The sequence below is a fragment of the Haemorhous mexicanus genome, chromosome Z (assembly GCF_027477595.1).
Source record: "Haemorhous mexicanus isolate bHaeMex1 chromosome Z, bHaeMex1.pri, whole genome shotgun sequence".
Lineage (NCBI taxonomy): Eukaryota > Metazoa > Chordata > Aves > Passeriformes > Fringillidae > Haemorhous > Haemorhous mexicanus.
Genome location: NC_082381.1, coordinates 71,798,928 through 71,818,940, shown reverse-complemented (window position 1 = coordinate 71,818,940; position 20,013 = coordinate 71,798,928). Strand labels below are relative to the sequence as shown.

At 41.5% G+C, this 20,013-nt stretch overlaps 2 protein-coding genes across 6 annotated transcripts in view; both read left to right on the top strand.

The window, feature by feature from the left end:
* Nucleotides 1-4,258, top strand: part of MAP3K1 (mitogen-activated protein kinase kinase kinase 1) — a 58,584-nt gene extending 54,326 nt beyond the window's left edge. For all 3 annotated transcript variants that reach the window (XM_059874237.1, XM_059874234.1, XM_059874236.1), the window contains exons 19-20: nt 67-198; nt 1,588-4,258. In XM_059874237.1, the coding sequence (XP_059730220.1) occupies nt 67-198; nt 1,588-1,737 (282 nt within the window). In that variant the 3' untranslated portion in view covers nt 1,738-4,258. The remainder of the gene's footprint in view (nt 1-66; nt 199-1,587) is intronic.
* Nucleotides 4,259-4,398: 140 nt separating this feature from the next.
* On the top strand, nt 4,399-14,951 carry SETD9 (SET domain containing 9). 3 transcript variants are annotated; one of them, XM_059874239.1, is made up of 7 exons: nt 4,399-5,071; nt 6,968-7,025; nt 8,138-8,352; nt 10,164-10,287; nt 11,249-11,364; nt 12,496-12,601; nt 14,807-14,951. In XM_059874239.1, the coding sequence occupies exons 1-7, from the start codon at nt 4,963-4,965 to the stop codon at nt 14,892-14,894; spliced, it is 816 nt and encodes a 271-aa protein (XP_059730222.1). In that variant the 5' UTR covers nt 4,399-4,962; the 3' UTR covers nt 14,895-14,951. The 3 variants fall into 3 exon arrangements, with proteins under 3 accessions (XP_059730222.1, XP_059730221.1, XP_059730223.1); XM_059874238.1 differs by having other exon boundaries at nt 8,138-8,502; XM_059874240.1 differs by lacking the exon at nt 12,496-12,601 and having other exon boundaries at nt 8,138-8,502.
* Nucleotides 14,952-20,013: the final 5,062 nt, after the last annotated feature.

Here is a 20,013-nt window from a genome sequence, read left to right as displayed (position 1 = left end):
TCTAAATTACTTAGAGCTAAGAGACTTTGAATTATGTAATCTGATTTTTGGTGTCTGTCTGTTCAGGTCCTGAGAGGTCAGCAATATGGAAGGAGCTGTGATGTGTGGAGCGTTGGCTGTGTTGTCATAGAAATGGCTTGTGCTAAACCTCCTTGGAATGCAGAGAAACACTCCAATCATCTTGCTCTGATATTTAAGGTAAGGTATTTTGTTATTACCAATATACTACAAAAGATGACAAGTAATCTTGTATACAGCAATATGAATTTTAGAAAAGTGTGTAGCAGGGGTTGTTGTAATAGGGTTATTTTTTTAATGCTGGAGCTGTTAGTACAGAAGCAATACTGGTACCAATATAATCATACTTGCTTCATTAAAAAAACCCAAAGAAACTGATACAAAAAAAAAAAAACCTAATACATGGTATTCAAAATCATTATAGAACAGTTTGTGTTGGAAAGGACCTTAAAGATAATCTAGTTCTACCTTCCTCACCATGTGCTGCAGCACCTTCTACTAGACCTGGTTGCTCAGAAATGTCTGATCTAATGTAGTGTAACAGGCTAAAAAAAAAATTAGGAATAGAGTTGATCTTAAATTAGGCAGAAGATTGGGATGTTAACTTTGTCTTACAATCCTGTAAAATACAGAAGCTCTTTTTTCCATAAACCATTTGTGTAAGTATTCATATTTCAGTGGGGAAAGTCCTTTTATAAAAGCCTAATGTTCCACAATCAGATTTTGCTGAAAGATATTTTCCATTATGCCATGCTTTATATGATTTTTGCCCCTTCCTTTGCTTGCTAGATCATTCATCTTGGCATTCATGTTTCATACTAAAATCAGTTAGTTATATTTAATTCTAAAAGTCCAGTTGAACTGTAGGCATGAATGACGAAAATACTGCTGAAAGTAGAGGAAGTGTTTGCAGAAAACAGACATTGCACAGCAGTATTCAGATATGTTCTAAGTAAAATCACTTTTTCTAAGTAAAATCACTTGTGCTAAGAGATGTAATTGTCTTCTGCATCGCTGTGAATCTGGTGGTGCCACTCTAGTGTTCCCAGTCATCCTTCTTTAATCCAGCTAGATAAAATTAAAATTAATTTGGTTGGAAGGGATCTGTGTCTTTCTGAGAAATATTTGCCTTTGGGGTAGTAGCAGAAATACAGTAAAGGCAGTGCAAGAAAGCACACCCAGTTTAACTTCTTGTGTAACATCGTTCAGCTTAATCTCTCTCCTTGGTGACTCCTGCTAGTTAACAGTGAAGGCGGCTAGTAGACTAAAAAATGTGTGCTGTAGGAGCTTTTCCTGTGGCCTGCTCTGAGATGATCACTGCAAGGTCTTGCTGTGAGGAGAGCTTTTAGAGAAAAGTATCAGGAGGGAGTCAAACTAAAAAACAATAGGCATAAGGACAATGATCTGAAAGTAGTAATGTAATCTTCAAACTGCAGTAGGAAACATGCTGAATGGCGAAAAGTTCATCAGTCTAACTCATCAGCTGAAATTATCAGTTTGTAGAATGTTTTTGGGCTAGGAGAGGGGGCATAATCACTGACTTCTAAAAAGTTATTTCCCCTTGTTCAGATTGCTAGTGCAACTACTGCTCCATCAATCCCTACACATCTGTCTCCAGGCCTAAAAGATGTGACTCTTCGGTGTTTAGAACTTCAACCTCAGGACAGACCACCTTCAAGGGAGCTGCTGAAACACCCAGTCTTCCGTACTACATGGTAGCTACTTATTTGTAAGGCTGAAATACTGAAGACAATGCTACTGAATATACAGTAACTGTCTTGCAGTGCAGTTACGTACAGCAAATTATATTATTCTGCTGGTCTTAATGATAGATAGATACATCAAGAACATAAGGCCAGTGGAGGACCCTACCTAAGTATGTGATTGACAAATCAAGATCTTTACCTAAGCTCAGTATGCAACATTTGACAATTCATGCAGAGATGTGTAAACTGTGCCTTTTCAAACATCTGGCTCTGTGTTAACATAAAAATATTTTTCCTTAAATCTGCATGATTATTTAGCAGGTAAGTGATTTTTATTTTATTCAGAGCACTTTTTCAGCACTACTAGAAGCTGAGAGGCTCAAGATCTATTTTAATATTGCAATCACTGTTCAATTTCACATGTAGATGCTCTGTAATTAGCAAGTTTTCAATACTGGTTAGAAGGACATTCTGTATCTGTCCCTTTTAATTACCTGATGCTCTCTGAGTAACAAATCCAAATATTGATGGAAACTTTAAAAAAAGCATTTGCCTTCCTATAAAGTAAGAGCAGGCACTCATGGTTCACTGTGCATTTACTGCTGGCCATGTAATTTCTTTTGAAATCAAAGTTTATTTTCTTTGTATTTTTAACTTTCATGAAAAGGGGATATTTTAAAATAGTCTTTAGAAAAAAAGATGCAAGCTGTGTCATGGAATATTTTCCTGACATAAGAGTTTTAAAACCAGATTTGCTGGAAATCTGGGATAAAATGCCACCTTCAACAAGGTTATGTTGAAGGCTCTGATAGTATAGGTTATTTAATGAACAAGATTGTTCTGTATAAAGCAACTTAGTCTGAACAATGCTAGAAGTTGTTGAGCCTTTTTTTTTTCATATAGCAGTTTCTTCTGGCAAATCATGTAGAGAAGTTTCATGTCAAGGGCCCCCCAAACCCAGCTTCCATTAGAGTTTTTATGGGAGACTTTGGCATGTACTTCAGTGTGAGCAGGTGCCAAATGAGCAAATCTCATTCTTTGTGTAAAGAAACTGAGGTTACATTCTCTACTGTTAACAAGTTTTACCTGCTGTTTTCCTTCTGCCGTACATCATCTATTTACTGTAGCCATTAGTGGTAATTTAATTTGAAAAATGTTAAAAATATTACCATAAGAAAGGTATTTATTTTAACAAGAAACAAACTTGGACTTGAAGATCAAGATAAAGTAAAATGTGAAGTAAAGCTTCACCTGTAGTGCAAAACTTGTTGGTTTTTAGGAGATGTGGGGGTTTTTTTAAACAGGTTTTTAAAATTATTTTACAGGCAGGTTTTTAGATTCTGATGCATGTAATTCTGAAGGAAAATGGCAGCTTTTTCTTTTGCTTTTTTAAAAATGGGGATCTTTTTTAATCTAATAATGATTGTGTTTAATCCATTTTGAAAAAAATACTGTTCATGTTATAACTCTTCAGAAGCCAGTTGGATTGTTGGACTCAAATAGAATTGGTTATTTTCAAAGACTCAGGACAAACTAAATAAGCTATAGTACCTTAAAAGTGTATAATACAAATTGGAAGCAAGACATCTTAAAGATAAGTTTACATGAATGATAGTGCTCATACTAATTAAAAAAAAAAAAAAAACAAACCATGTCATTAGTTGTGAATGTGTTTCTTTTGGAAATTTTACATTCCTTTGTTTTTGAAGATTGGCAGACTTTGAAGAGTTAAAAAGATAATACCGAAATGTGAAGTTTGGTAGCTCTGTTTTGTACTTGACCTTTTTTTTGACCACTTTAGAATTTCTCATTCTAATAAGATTGTTTCCAAGTCTTTCCTATGTGCAAGCTTTAAAGGATGCACTCTTGCCAATTCATGTACTGGAAGATCAGTTTTCAGATTAATACTGTTTCTGGCAGAAATGTAAACTGTATAAACTGATGAACCTCAGCTAATCAGTATTACTGTGTAGATCACCATGCCTACCACATTTCAAACTCAAACTGCCTCTTAGGTGTCCAAATGCATTTGTTTGAGTTTGCATTTCCCTCGGCTTGCTGGTAATTGTGGTGTTTTTAAAATGGAGATGTGATGTAATATTCTTATTTTCTTTGGATCAAAGCTGGACTGAAAATTGTATTGTGTAATTATTTTTTGTGTTCTTAATGTTATTTGGTACTTAAGTTGTAAATAACGTCTACTGCTGTTTATTCCAGTTTCTACTACCTCAGGTGTCCTATAGAGTTTCTTCTACCAAAGTTCACTTTCACAATGAAATTATATTTGCTATATGACTGATTCCTAAGACTTCCAGGGCTTAAGGGCTAACTTCTATTAGCACCTTACTGTGCAAGCAAATTTTACAGAAATCTCTGGGTTAAGAAATTTGGCTTCATTGTATCCTTTGTTATTTTAAATATATCAAGATATTTTAATTAAAAGTTTTTACCCCATTGAACCAATTTTATATAGTACAATTTGTACGTATTTTGGTGTTTTTTGTCTTTATAGTAAATAAAAGTTTTTGAACAAACTTTGTCCTTTGCTTACTGTAAGACAAGCACATTCCTTTTACTGATGGAAATATTTCTGGTACACTTCACTGTTTATACACAATTTCATACACTTGATATATCAAGACCTATTTTCTAATAAAGGGCAGCAACAAAGACTAATTTTTTTTAAATTCATGATAAAGAAAGGAACTTTTCTTTGACAGCACTGTTGTTATCTACAAATCTCACTTGATTATGCCTGGTGAAATGATTCTGTTGCTTGAGATTTTAATACCAAACATAAGCCTTTTATTATTCAGGCAATCCATCTATTGCAAAGCTAGGGCTTGTTTCAGTTCTTGTCTTTCTCTATAGATATTTTTGAAATTTTAAATATTAATCATTTTTTATGGAAACAGATTTCAACTATAGGCTTTCTTGTGACTGTAAATGCTGTACTTCGAAGGACTGGACTTTTTTATTATTTTTATTATGATATGGTATGATAGGTATGATACTTTCTGCTGATAGATACAAGTACATCAATTCAGAAAAAACTGGCAGCAGAAATCTTCAAATAAATTCCAATACCTGATTTCTCAAATCAGAAAAATGTACTACCTGAAATGTCAGAAAGGAAAATACATCGCAAGGATTAAGTAGGAGATAAACTTACCATAATGTATCTTTATCTGATTTCCTATAGAAGTTCTGAATCCTGCAGTACTGTGTCCTACTTGCGATGTTGCAGCCTCCTTTTCAGGAGCGACGAATGGCAGAGGTCACTGGTGCCCAGCAGATAGCAGTGAAATTTCTAAGACACCTACTTAGGGAACAAAGCATGTGCACAGGTGCGTTCAGTTCTTCCACAGGCAAAGGGTAAGCTCTGTGCCTGGTGTGACTTCTCTGATGGGAACAAAACCACGTTTCTGCGTGTTGGTCATGGGTTGAAGGTCTGATGGTGTTTCATCTTTGCAAGTTCTCACTCGAGGCTAAGGACTGCCTCCAGAACATGTTGGAATGTCACGTATGTTCTTTCATCACATGGAAGCAGGCAACTTACGTACATGGCTGTTGTGACCTGACAGCCCACCTCCCAAAGCTGTCTATTTCCCTTACTAACTTTTCACTCATTGCTTCGACTTCCTTAGTGACCTGAATCATGCTGTGACTGCCTTACTTTTAAGAGCCACAATATGCACATGATGTGGTGAACGTGTGTCTTGTTTTGTGGTTATAGTACGCAGCTGCTGAAATCAGAGTTGCAAGTCTTGGAAGTGAGAACTTTCTTCCCTGTAATTACCGAGGAAGGCCAGGAGATGGCAGGGAAGCACTTTGCGGCAGCCACCGTGCCTTTTCCTGCATTTTCCCTCTATTTCTTCCGTTCTCAATAGCTCTTCACTCAGCTCCTGTTCTTGGACAAGATGAGGCAGGCCAACCGTGGAATTGAAGTGATTGTGAATAAATCAAGGCACAACTTTAAATATTTGTAAAGCTCTGAGAGGGTAAATTAATTCTGATAGTTACATTGCTTTGATGGGCCTGTCTCTAATTTCCCAAACCCTTGCCAAAATTTCAGGTTGAGAGGAAGGAGTGTAACCTCTTAGAATGTTTTGAGGTCTGATTTCTCTGTTTACTCCAAAACCAATTCTCAGATGCTCCATATTTTTTAAACTGCTTTCTGAATAAAGTAAAATACATGCATATGTGTTCTTTTTTTCCCAGTTCATTGGCAGTGTTAAACTAAAATTAAAACTATAAGGAACAGCATCCAAAGATAAAAGTTTTATGAAACTAGGTATCCAAGTAACCAAAGGAGACAGCAGTGACCATAAATTATAACAGTACCCTATATCTTTACACCTGTGGTGGTTTGTATAAAATGACTGGGGGGGCCATTGCTAATTTCTGAAGACCAATTGCTGAGTGATTGTTTTCCTCACTATATTTTTTTTAAATTACCTTAGAGATAAGTGATGGTAGAATGTAGCACCAAAAGGGCCCCTGTTTTTAAATGCTTGTGATTTGTAGTATATCCCTTCAATCTGTGTACTTTGATGCTGCTGGTTGCTGTATATCAGTCAGTGGGTAGCACCTTTAAATCTACAGTAGCTTATGACACTACAAAATACAACTCATGCCTTGTTACCACAGCCACATACCAGCTAAAAGTGTGGAAAGAAGTGTAACAAAACTCATGTCTATAACTGAGCCACTCTTTATGACATGGATCATAACTCTGGGAGACAAGTCTTAGGAGGATCAGCTGGGGGAGCTCGGGTGGGGATGGAGATGGGCTCAGCCTGGAGAAAAAGAAGTTCAGGTGTGACTTGCCTGGAAGGGGGTCCGAGCCAGGTGCGGGTGGGCCTCTTCTGCCAGGAAACAGGATGTGAGGATGTGGCCTTAAGCTGCTTTGACGGAGGGTCAGGTTGGTTATGAGGAGGAATTGCATTAGGAAGGATGATTAGACACTGGAATGGGCTGCCCGGGGAGGTGGTGGAGTCACTGTCCCTGGAGATGTTTAAGGGAAGATTGAACAATGAGACAGTGGTGTTTGGACTCGATCTGAGAGGTCTTTGCAACCTCATTAATTCTGTGACTATCTGAGGCACTAACAGCCCTTAGCATCGCTAGAAGCAGGCACTGGATGATTTTGGAGCGGTGATCTGACAGTGTAAGGAGTTGTCTTTAACGGTGGCTTCTAGATAATTTTTAAACCTTCATTTCTTCTGATCTTTTTTGTTCAGTACAATACAGAAGGTGCAACGTAACATTGTTCCGAGAGAACTGCGTGTATTTTCGTCTGTAAGTGTGCACCCAGTAGCTATGCGTTTTCATTCCCGGTGCCTGCAGCTCTCCCCGTTCTGGATATAGCGTCTCGTTACGCGCGGAGCGACACCGGGCCCTCACCCTCGGCCCCGAGGGCTCCCCCCTCACGGCCCGCCCGCCGCTCGGCGCCCCGCCGGCCGCTCGCAGCCAATGGCAGCTCAGGACACAAACGCGGCGGCGTGTGTCCGGAGCGCGGATTGGTTGTTCTAGTTTGCGCGGGCGCGGCGCGGCAGGGGGGCGGTGCCGGGGCCGTGAGGGAGAGGCCGCCATGCTGCGGGAGCTGCGGCAGCGCTGGCGCTCCTACAAGTACCGCTTCGTGCCCTGGCTCGCCCTCAACCTCCGCCGCCAGCGCAGGTGAGGCGCGGGGAAAGGCCCCGGGCGCCAGCCCAGACCCCGCTGCCCCTCTTCGGGTTGGTCTGGGGCGCCGCAGGAGCTCACTCGGGTTTGTCACTCAGAAGTGCTTCAGCATTGGTCGCCCCTCGGCTGTCATGGAATTCTTAGTCAGACACCTTAAAATGGTGTTTAGCGCTGAAGATAGATAGATAGATAGATAGATAGATAGATAGATAGATAGATAGATAGATAGATAGATAGATAGATAATTTCTTGTTGGTAAGATATGCATGCCCTACTTTAATCGTAAAAGTAGTGTTTACATTTAAGTTATTATGACATGGTTATAAGTAACAAAATTAAAATAAGTAACTAAATTAAAACCTTACTTGCCCATGCAATATTTGTCTTGCCTTATTTAAAGTGTAATGAACTCTTGGTATTTTTTAAAAATAAACATTATGATAATTATGTTTTATTTTCGGTGCTTTTTTCACTGAGAGCTCAGTAGAGCTTAACTTGTGGTAAATACTCAGAGGTGATGATTTACAGTAGAACAGGTACTAGTTTTTACTAAACAGTCTTTTTAGTGTTTTAGGAACAGTGGCTTTAGCTTGAACAAGCATGAACAAAGCTTGGGATTTTCTAAAACAACAGTGTATCGAAGTTACTGGTGCTGCAAAATAGCTCTTCTCTATTTAGGAAAAAAAATTAATATGTGTTTCTAATTTTAAAATATTATATTTTCTTTACAGGACCCTTCGATATGTTCCTGAAAGCTCTCAAGACAAAATTATTGCTGATGAAGATGTCTTTGAAACACTACTGAAAACATTTAAAGCTCTGTTCATAAATGACTTCAGTAGACAAGCAGATATTCTGGCCTTACTTCCAGAAGTCAAGTGTCAATATCTGAAGTTACTTACTGTGGAGCAGAAGTGGTCAGAAGTAAAGTCTTGTAACCATCGGGGTCAGCACGTGTTCAGTCCTGAGGAGGTTTTGTTTAACACACTTGGGTTCACTGTTAGCAGAGACCGGAGTTCGCTGGTGTCTGCTGGAACTGGAGTCTTTGTTACCAGAGGTTTTGTTCCAAAAGGGACAGTTGTGTCTATGTATCCTGGTAATGGAATGTTCTTATTTTTGATTAAGTTAGATGGCACTTCTAACCACCTGATCATGGAATGCCAAAGATCTACACTAATTTTTATTTTATGGGTTTTCTTTCTGACATTCCTTAGCAAAATCACCAGCTAGGCTGCATGAGAATATTTATAAACCATCTAGAGTTATTTTGGAAATACAAAAAACAATATTGGGAAGGCAAATTTTGTTTATAAAAAATTTTTAGTACTTAAAGCCTGATTTTCCTGCAGCTGCAAAACTTGTTCCAGATTCTTTAAATGTAAATGTACTGGAGAAATTTAAAGTAGATGAACAGAACAGTTTAATTCCTTGGGCTTTCCATTTTGGTTCAGGATTTGAAAAATGACATTTGATATCTCCACAGAGGTCAGTAGACAATTGCATGAGCTTCTTCAAAGTACAGAAGTACAAAACAGAGAATTAAATAAAACCTTCATTTAGCATAACCTTATTCCATGAGGTGTGTTTGGAAAAAACAGTACTTCTCTCTTCTTCATTTCTTGGAACTGTATTTGCATCCATTGCTTAAGAACGTTTGTAATTCTATCAGTATGGCCAAGCTAGCAGCTCTGCTAAGTTCCTTTGGGTTTGTTAATGTTTCATCTGCCAGCAGAATCATCCCCTGTGGTCTCTGGCTTGTGCCAGCAATGCAGCATCGGGAGCAGCCCCAGCATTCCCTGGGCAGTGGAGTGCATTTTTTGGAGTGCCTGGCCATTGCCATTGATTACTCATGAACTGACTAGTTGTTGAGTGACAGCGAGAGAGCGTGCCACTTTTGCAGCTCACTTCAAATTTCAGGCACATACTAGATGTGAGCGTGTAGGCTCGTTCACAGTCTCCTGTGACAGCTCTTGTACCAAAACCAGAGGATGGGCTGTTAAAATGCCTTTTCAGGGTATTGACCTGGCTGGCTGGGCATGGGACATGTGTATAGGCACTGCAGCCTGCCTATGGCCTTTGCCTGGCCCCTTGTGAGATTACAGTGCGGGATTTCTGCAGAGGTGCTAAAGATATAGTGGGTGTGGGGGATGCAGGACAACAATTTAATGAAAAGTGGCAAGCCAGTCAGCTTGCCAGTTGATTTTCTCTGCTTGGAAGTCGTGGCAGGTTAAATCCTCAGATTTGGGAAACGGTCTGCTGAAATACTTTATTCTTGGTTTGTCAATTTTCATCTCCTGGACCAAACAAAATCCCTGCGGTCATGGAGGGAGGTGTTTCAAATTCTTTGCTGAATCTGTGTGTGTTTTTCAGAGTCGTGATGCAGTAGTAATAAAACAGCTCAGTATCTTAGGCTGTGTTTTCCTGAACAAGTGTCACCTGATCTTTTAATCTCTGAAGCACACTAGTTTGGCTGTAAAGCTTTATCTGCCACTCCCAAAGATATTCAGTTCAGGCCTTCTGTGATTTCCTGTGAGGTTTCTCTCTTTATAATATATCAGCTCAATTAGTTGAGAAGGGAATTTTTACATCCCAAAAAGTTGTGTCTGAAAGTTTGTAGGCTTACAGATGTCACTGTCACTGAGACAGGACTTCTGTCCCACCCACTGTCTCTCCTTTGAGTTTCTATGTGGAGTGGACTGAAAGCCCATTCTGCCAGTTAACTTATTTTCTTCTGAAATAATATCTGTCTTGCAACAGGTACAGTATACAGAAAGCATGAGCCCATCTTTTTCCAGTCCCTTGGCAATCCCTTTATTTTTAGGTGCATTGATGGTGTCCTTATTGATGGGAATGATAAGGGACTGTCAAGATCAGTGTACAGGTAAGCAGAAGAAATAGAGGATTATCACTCCTCTGATTTAAAACAGGGGTACTCCTCATCTTTATTACTTGTTTCTTATCCTGAGTTGTACATGATAGTCATCCACCTGTGCATTGCTCATAATGCAAACAGCACAGGAGTGAGAGATGTTGGATGTGATCCATTAGGTACTTGAGTCTTCATCTGTAACACCAGTGAGATGCATTTTGATGTAGAGATCTTCCTGTACAGAAAATAGTTGTACTGCAGCAGAATGTAGTGTGAAAGACTTGAAATGTTTCTGAGCTGTTATTCAGACCTACTTACTTCATTAAGTCCAAGTCCCTGCTCCTTGTGGGACTACCTAAAACTGAACCGTGTGACTAACAGTGTCATGCACACGTTCCTTGAACTGTGACAGACTTGGTGCTGTGACCACTCCCCAGAGGAGCACTGTGTCCAGCCACCCTCTCAGTGAAGAGAGGTTTTCATTTTCATAATGTCCAGTCTGAACTTCCCCTGACACAGCTAACTAGTTGATTTACCTTAAGATATAATTTGTTGCAATTTGTGTTTAAATATGATGTGTAAAGAACTGGGAGGTTGATAGAAATTAATACCTAGTTTGAATAGTACTACCCCTGAATTCCAGATTTTAATTTCTGGAATGAGTTGAAAGCTAATATTGTAATGAGTCTTTGCATTTTAAGAGATGAATGAAAGGTGTTGACACTTCTGTAATGGTAATGTTAGATGTTGATTTGTGGAAGAGTGTGTAGTAGTTTTGTGCAGGTTCTTCCACCAGAGTCTGAGAGACACCACAGAGTAGTGGGATCTGTTGGTCTATGCACATGCCCTCCACCCCAGGTAGGTTGGGCAGCTGTAAGTTGATGCAGTGACTGTGGCCATTTCTACAGAGGAAGTAAGATAACCTTTTGGATGAAGGAGCCATGATCCATGCTAATGCTGTTGGGCATTTCAGGTCTTGCAGCAGAAGAGATCAGCTTGGCCCTTTTCAAATGAGTGATGAGAGTTGGCTTACAGCCACCCTGCAAAACCCACTGGCAGTGGGACAGTATGTCAACAACTGCTCACATGGTAAGTTGTCAGGTAAATTTTCCAAGTATGAGTTTGGCTTTATGGATATAAATTATTTTGAAGGTGACACAAAGAATAGGAAAATTGATCTGGGGGGGGGCATAGTACTGTTTAAAAGAAGCACTTAGGGAGTAAAACTTTTCTGAGGTTTTTTGTTGCAGCTGAGTATTAGAATCCTTTCATGCAGCAACACTTCAAATATACTTTTTCTTTTCTCACTGATGCCCCAGTTTCCCTCCTGATATGTAGAATGAAAGGCACACACCCCAAAAGTGAGATGGTGGCAAAGGATATCTGGCAAAGTATCACTGGACTAAGACAGTTTAGAGTTGCAGATCAAGTTTCCCATTATTGTTCCAGGAGGCTTAGAGAGATAACTACACACAGTGACATGTACAGTAAGATTCTATCACTGCTCACTTTGAACTGTAAGGCCTTTTTTAGATTTCCTTACATTTATGCACAAAATCTAGGAAATTGTTGTTAGTAATCACACTTGTTAGACCTGAAGAAGAGAACTACTTCTTTTGTGTCACTGTTGGTCTTAAGTAACTCAGGGGAACAGTTGTACTGTACAGAGAGTTGAATTGATACCATACTCAGCTTCTAAGTGGCTTTCATAGCCTGCATTACACTAAAGATTCTCTGTCTCCAAGTGGCATTCAGAAAGGCTGCTGGAGGAGCAAAGCTTGCTGGGGATTGGCACAGAGATACAGGGGTGTCCCACAAAACTGTTTCTTCCAGGTCGTGTCTATGTGATTTTCTCCATGCCTGTATTACTGGCATGTTTTGCCATAAGGCAGAAATATTTTCCAATTTTTTTTTTTTTATTGTAAAAGCAAATACTATGTATTTGGAACTATTAGCAGTGCTAACTATTAGTAAGCTACCCCTGGCACTAAACAAGATGTACCTCTTCATTGACATGTTGATAACTGGGCAAAGCTCCTGTAGTTGATTGCTTACCTCTTGTGTAATTCAGAATAGGCCTTCAGAGGAGTGCAGTACCTCTCAATAGAGGAATGGTTTTCAGGCTTGGTGAAGCATCTGGTTCTTCTGTAGCATCACATTTGATGTTTTTACGCATCTCTAAGCCCTATCTAATAACTTTTTTTTTTTTTTAATTCCTAGAAAAAGCAGCAAATGTGTGTTATCAAGAGTTTGATGTGCCAGGACATTTTCCAGTAGAACTGAAACAATATCTTCCGAACATCGTCTACAGCCATGACATAGAGAGGTTGGCAGCAAATGAAAGAGCTCATAGATTTGTATGATACAAAGCATACTGCATGTGTAAAGAAAAGACAGACATGGTTGAAAAATAACAAACCATATGATGCGTTACACAAAACAGTGCAACTGTTTGGGAGAATGACCCCTCTGAATAGATTAATTTTAATTACAAAACTCCTCATTCTTTTTTTCACATTTTCACACATGAAATCAGTATATCTCTGAAGACACAGTTTACAAGCAGTGTTGAACTTAGTGCAATTCTTCTGAATCCCATAAAGCAGTAGTTGTAGTTTGTATTACAGTAGTGAGGCTTTTCAGTACATATCTCAAATCTGTTTCAGCCTTGACCAAAGCCTTTCTGAGGTAATTCAGATTTAGGCTTCTTACTCTCTGCTCTCCATGTCTTCTGCTTATGTGCCAAATAAGCAGATGAATTTCCAAGAAGAAACCTAAAATTGTATTGGGACAAGTGAAATACTGTGCAATATAAGGGCATATAGTTACAATACAATTAGTAAAATTACAACATCCTATTCATGATTTGAAAGTCCACCTTTTTTCAGAAATTAAAGCACTTGGAAATATTTCTTAGATAATCCTCTGAATTTCAAAGATGTATAAGAATTTTAGAGCAGATCATCTGAACTTTTACTGTAATTCTGGAGTTATTTAAGTACTCTGAAATGTCATTGAAGAAAATTGTGGTGCATATTGGAAAAATGGCTTTTCTGATCAAACTTAGAGTTTGAAGTGTTCAACCTCACTTGAGTGAAGGTTAAAGATGCACTTGGAATCTGCAGATAATTAAATAAGTGCTAATAAAATAAGCAGTAGGACTAAATTCTCAGGAAGCCTGGATACTGTTGCTTGAAGTGTGAAAACGCATAAACTATAAGACTGCTTCAGGAAGGGGGAATTTTGCTCTTGCATGGAATCTGTCCAATAAAATACAGTTTTCTGGTCATCATTTCTACCAGTGTGCTGCCACCAGACAAAAGATCCCATCTGCTTCTATGTGCTTGTTTCGATACTGATGTAAACCATGCTGACTGCATAGATTATCTGGTTTCTAGATCTTTTTGTGTCTTAGGAAGCAGTTCTCAGTACTTATTTACCTTGTTGTTTCATATGTTTCAAAAAGGCCTCACACTAAATTTTGAATTGTGGAAACTTGAATTTATGCTGTTTTCCACTTCCTGGTTCATCAGTCTGCAAAGCATGTGCTCTTCCCAGAACACATACTTCAGTTTTAGGGCATGGTTGTTCACTAAAAGGAAGTTTAGAGGGGTGGGTTTCTACATTCCTCTGTGAGAAGCTGCCTGCCAGCTCCTGATTTCAGCTGACTGAGGGAGCTGGAGGTGTTTAGCCTGGAGAAAAGGAGACTCAGGGGTGACCTTATCATTCTCCACAACTTCCTGAAAGGTGGTTGTAGTCAGGTAGGGGTTGGTCTCTTTCTCCAGACAGCAACTGACAGAACCAGAGGACAGAGTCTTAAGCTGCACCAAGGGAAATATAGGTTGGATGTTAGGAAAAAGTTTTTTATGGAAAGTGTGGTAAAGTATGGAATGGTCTGCCCGGGGAGGTGGTGGAGTCACCATCCCTGGATGTGTTTAAAAAAAGACTGGATGTGGCACTGGGTGCCATGGTTCAGTTGAGGTGGTAGGGCAATGGGTTGGACTCGGTGGTCTTAAAGGTCTTTTCCAACCTAGTGATTCTGTGATAATTGACCCAACTCTGCAGATGACAGCAGATCTCTGGTGCAGTTAGGAGCTGTCTTCTGGGTGATGGTGGGCCTTAGGAGAGACACTTTAGCCAGCTGGCACCTGTGGAAAGGTGTGGACAGGTGTATCCACAAGAGTGGCTTCAGCTGCATGAACTTTGCTGTAGCTTCTCTTCCTGTTTGAGTAAGTGTGTCTCTTGCAGTCTTGACTAATTCTTTTCATCTCTGAATGATTGTATGGAACGATTGAGTGGAAACACTTTTTGCATACCCACATAGGCTGTTGGTTTCTAAATTATATTGGTTTTGCTTATATTGCTGTCTGTATTCCAGTGTTTTCCCATGTTCCCTGCCCTGCATTATGCATATTACTCAAAACTAATCTGGACGAGGCCACTGGTTTAGCTTCTTGAAATGAAGAATTGAAAACAAGTCAAAGGAAAATATAACTGTTCACTTTCACATTTTTTGCTTCTTCTTTTACAGCCACTTGAGGTGTGTAGTTCTTGTCGCTCTCAGAGACATCAAGCAAGGAGAAGAACTTTTTTCAAATTACTACACTGTTGTCAGCTGAATTAATAGATTCAAAACTGAAGAAATCTGTGTCAATAAAATATGTATGGTGCCTGTACTTCAAGCTTCATCATCATTTTTGTGTAAGGGAGAGCTGTAGTTTTACCATCCAGAGAACAAAACTGTAGAAATTCAGCAAAACTGCTTTCTCTGAAAGTAGTCCGCATTTGATGCACAGGTGAAGATTTAACCATTAGGTTCTCAGATGTCTGCTGTTGTTATTTCTGTGTATTGGTGTTCAGCTGTCCATAAGGTAGTTCATAAAATTAAAACCTGAGTTCTACACATGTAATTTAATCTACCAGATTGCACAGTTGTCTGTAACTGGGACTCTGGTAGTATTTTTCCATTTAATTTCCTGTGCTTAAAATGGACACAGCTCGTAAGAATGACTATCCTCTTGAATTGTATAGTATATAATGCTATTCCTCATAGTTCACAGTAGTTACTAGGTCTTTTTTTTTGTTTTCTTGAAGTTGACCCCTTTGGTATCTGATTGCTTTTAAACAGCACAGCAGTACAGGCAGTTGTCCTAATCTGGTATGAAGCCCATTTTGGAACCATGCTGATGGGCCCCTCAGCTGTACCTGCACGATGTGCTGTCATCTTGATGCCATCTTGAGCCACTGGCTTTAGCTGTGCCAGTCCTGTGTGCCTTTAAGCCTCTCCCAGTCCTGATTCCAGTGATTCATGGCAAGCTTCCTGGCATGTGGCAACTTCCATTGCTTTTATTCTGCAAGAGGACTTCATTAATCAGTTGCTGGTATAAACAGGCCCAGCTATTCCCATGTTAGTTTTTGCTGCTGTCTGCAAACTGCTTTCAGAAAGATGAAACCAGTATTTAACTGCAGAAGTCCAAGCAAACCTCCCAATGAATTTGTGGTTGGCTAAAGCTCATGAGAGACGAGGAGCTGGGAAATGCTATGCTGTTACAAATTGGGTAGTGGTTGGGGCAGCCAGGGTGCCCTGCTTAGCTGCTGAGGCATCATCTCCTTTTCAGAATCCAAAGCTTTGTGGTGTTTGCATTACATGGTCTGCTTCCAAGCCTGAACTTTGCCTGTCACATTCATTTGGAAGTCCTTCACTGCCAGAGGAGGCTGGCTATTTCAGCAGTTAACCAGCTGAATTAACCAGCAGAGCTCTGAGATAGTGGTGCCAGGCTCAGCATGGGGTGTGCAAGTTTCATGTGGTGCTCAGTCTGACTTCTAAGTGACATTCTTTGTGTCTTCACTGATTAGTAAGGCATCAGAGCAGTGACCACCACTGCTGAAGAGGGAATTCATCCTCCATGACTCTGAGGATCCCTTCTCTCCTGAGCTGACTCTTCTCAGCTCTCTCAGAGGTTACTGAGATCTCGATCTGTGGAGGAAGCTGGATGTCAAGGGCACTTGCAGTATTCCTAGTGTAGGGGGTGTGGTTCCCCAGGCAGCTCCCATGGCACTCTAGAGGGAGGAGAACAGGAAAGGTGGGTGTGGGTGGGTGTGCGCGTGCTGCTGCTTATTTGTCCCTTTTCCCTTGCTATTAAAGCTGCTGTGCTTTCCTGGCCACTATTTATCAGACCCTCCCCTGAGCTGATCTGACTTGCTAAACACAGTAACACCACCATGCTTTCTCTGCTGTTTTGTTCTCTTTTGCAGTGAGCTGAAGCAACTCATAGAAAACAGCTTGTAGAAGCGCCAGAGTTAGCCAAAGAGCAGGAAGCCCATAGGTGGTGTCAGAGGTGCTGATTTGGCTCCCTGGGTCTTAGAAAGACAATTCTATTTTGCACATAAAGATGATGCTGTACTTGCTTGATGTCTCATTGCCTGACAGGCTGCTTTGCTCCTCACGGCCAGTTGCTCCTCCTCCTGCCGGTTCTGGAGCTCACCTGGCAACAGGAAACCATGTCAGGAACTGCAGCAAGAGGGAGCAGTGATGTTCTGGCACCTTAAGAACTGTGCATTGTCAGGCCTGTTGGCCCAGCAGGCGGGTGTGTGCCAGCCGCAGCAAAGGAGCAGGTGCGAGTAAGAAGTCATGGTGCAGGGCAGGAGTGGGCCCACCAGGCTGAGCATGGTGACGGGACCAGGAAAGCACATTTCTGCTGGGGCATCCTGGCCTTCTCCCCTGTCAGAGGGACAAGACTTACTGCAAGCTTAAAATTACTTTCCCCTAAAGAGAGGGAAGAGAAACCCAAGTAGTAGTAGAGGAAGTATTTTATCAAACTGATAGCCAGGATTTATGCTTGTAGTGTTTGCTGCCTTGCAACTTGTGGACAAAACAAGTCAGTCAGTGAGGCAGCAGCAATGACTGGTTGGGTAGATTTGGAGGTGACAGTCAGGTCATGCTGTTCATGGGATCCCCGAGCTCAGCAGCACTTGAACAGCAGCCCCATGCCCTGTCTGGACCCAGAAGCCCTCGACAGCCAGTCAACCACTTTGCCAGGAACAGTGCTGCAGATTTAATCGGCTCTAAGGAGCTTCAGCAGCCCAGAGTGCGGTGAACAGGAACATGGTACAGCAGGACGACCAGGAAGGGATCCTTTGTCCATCTGGAAGAAGCCAATAGAGACAGATAAACAGACTTAGTATCTGGTGGGGAAGAGCCACAAAAAGATCCTTTCAGCTTCAGTCTTATTAACATAAGCTAACATTAGCATAAGCTTCAGTTGTGGTGCTGCTGCACCGCAGAGCTCACTCCCCTGCAGGTGCTGGAGTCACTGACCCAGCCATGTCAAGGCGTCCAGCCAGACAGCAGACCTGCTGATGACAGATCTATCTCTCCAGAAGTGTCTGATGCCTCTCAGGCTGGGCCAACAAACTTCTTTTGCAGAAGGGTGTTCTGTGGTTGAAGAGATTTGTAACTGGGTGAAGGAACAGAGGAAGAAGTGAACAAGTTAAGTAGTATTTGAGTGAATGAGTAAGAGATTGACCAGTTATTTACAGAGATGTTACACTCTCAAGACTCTCAGGAGTCTCAAACCTCCATGGTAGTGGAGAAGCTGATGGACTCAGAATCCTGCAAGGTAATTAGCCAAGGGTTTGTTGAAGATGAAGGCTGAAAGCAGATCACTGCATGTAGCAAGAGGAAGGCTCCTCCTCCTGAAAACAATTAGGACTATCACCTGTTGCAGCAGGTATGAGGCCCTGGAGCTAGAAGTCTAGACAACAGATGAGGCAGGTGAAGATCTTTCTGGAATAATGAGGCCTTGTAAAACAACACCACCTGTACTCCACATCACAACCATGTCTTTTAAGAGAAAAATTCGTGGTTTTAATAGGAGACTCCCTTCTAAGGAGAACAGAGGGCCAATATGCAATCGGACCAAATGCACAGGGAAGTCTGCTGGTTCCCAGGGGCTCAGACAAAGGATGTTACTGGCCAGCTCTTCTCTAGTAAGGCTATTTGATTACTATCTGCTGTTGGTTGTTCAAACTGGCAGAGACAAAAAACCAAAGAGAAGTCTGAGGGCCATCAAAAGAGCCTTCAGGTCCTTGGGGCAATTGGAAGTCTGAAGGATCAGGAGTACAGATAGTGATTTCCTTGATTCTTACAGTAACAAAGAATAATATTGATAGGATGATGGGCCAAGGGAGTCTCAGTGCCCTGAGTTGGAGGACCATGACTTTGAGAATGATCAGCTCCCAGATGACTCTGAGCTTGTGTGAGACCTGCTGCTCCACCTGGATTGCTACAAATTTATGGAGTCTGATAGGACTCATGCTATCAGGATGGATAGGATTCATTAATCAGAGAATCCTAAAAGAGCTGAGTGATGTTGTTGCAAAGCTTTTCTCAATGATTTTTGAGCAGTCTTGGGAATCTGGAGAGTTTCCATCTCACTGGAAGCTGGCAAATGTTCTGATTTTCAAGAAGGGAAAGAAGGAGGACCCTGGAAAACACAGGCCTGTCAGTCGTATTGCAGTGCCCAGTAAAATCATAGAAAAGATTATTCTGGGAAGTATTGAAAAACAGCTGGGGGACAGTTCAGTCACTGGTCACAACCAGCACAGCTTCATGAGAGGGAAAGTCCTGCTTGAACCTGATTTCCTTTATGACAAGGTAGCACATGTAGGGAAGCCAACTGGTGTGATCTTTTTGGATTTCACTAAAGCTTCCATTGCTCTCTCTCTCACTGTATCCTTCTGGACAAAATGTGCAGCTCACAGCTGGACAAACACATCATGGGGAGGGTGAGAACTGGCTCATGGGTTGGGAACAAAGGGTTACAGTGAATGGGGTGGTATCCGACTGGGGACCGATCACTAGGGGGGCTCCACAGGCCTGTGCTCTTTGACATCTTCATAGAGGACTTGGACAAAGGATGAAAAGGAATACTAAAGTTTGCTGATTACCCTAAACTTGGAGGAGCTGTTGACTCCCTTGAGGGCAAAGGGACCTTAAAAAATTAAGAGATGGGCAATCCCCAACCATATGAACTTTAACAAAGGGAAATGCCAAATTCTCCACCTGGGATGGGCCAGCCCTGCATGTACAGACAGACTGGGGAATGAGAGGCTGGACAGCAGTGTCATGGAAAGGGCCCTGGGGCTCTGGTCCATGGCAAGTTGAACATGAGCCAACAGTGCCCTGGCAGCCAGGAGGGCCAAGCATGTCCTGGAGGCATCAGGGACAGCATCAGCAGCCAGGCAAGGGAGGGGATTGTCCTGCTCTGCTCTGCACTGGGGCAGCCTCACCTCGAGTGCTGGGGGCAGCTTTGGGTGCCACAATATCAGACATTAAACTACTAGAGAACATCCAGAGGAGGGCCATGAGGATGTTGAAGGTTCTGGAGGGGAAGCCTGATAAGGAACAGCTGAGGTCACTTGGTCTGTTCAGCCTGGAGGAGACTAAGGGGAGACCTCACTGTAGTCTCCAGCATCCCCAGGAGAGGAAGCAAAGGGGCAGGCACTTCCTTATCTTCATTCTTCATGGCCGGTGGAAGGACCCAAGGGAATGGCCTGGAGTTGTGTCCAGGGAGGTTTAGGTTGGATACCAGGAAAGGGTTCTTCACCCAGAGAGTGTTTGGGCACTGGAACAAGGTCCCCAGGGAAGTGGTCACAGCACCAGCCTGGCAGAGTTCAAGAAGTGTTCAGACAATGCTCTCAGGCACATGGTGTGACTCCTGGGGTATTGTGTGCAGG

Excerpts from the sequence above, each read along its gene's own strand:
- SETD9 (XM_059874238.1), top strand. The coding sequence starts at position 4,963 with ATGTTGCAGCCTCCTTTTCAGGAGCGACGAATGGCAGAGGTCACTGGT. Across the intron at positions 7,026-8,137 it reads AACTGCGTGTATTTTCGTCT|GACCCTTCGATATGTTCCTG; the intron begins GTAAGTGTGCAC and ends TTTTCTTTACAG. Across the intron at positions 8,503-10,163 it reads AGTTGTGTCTATGTATCCTG|GTACAGTATACAGAAAGCAT; the intron begins GTAATGGAATGT and ends GTCTTGCAACAG.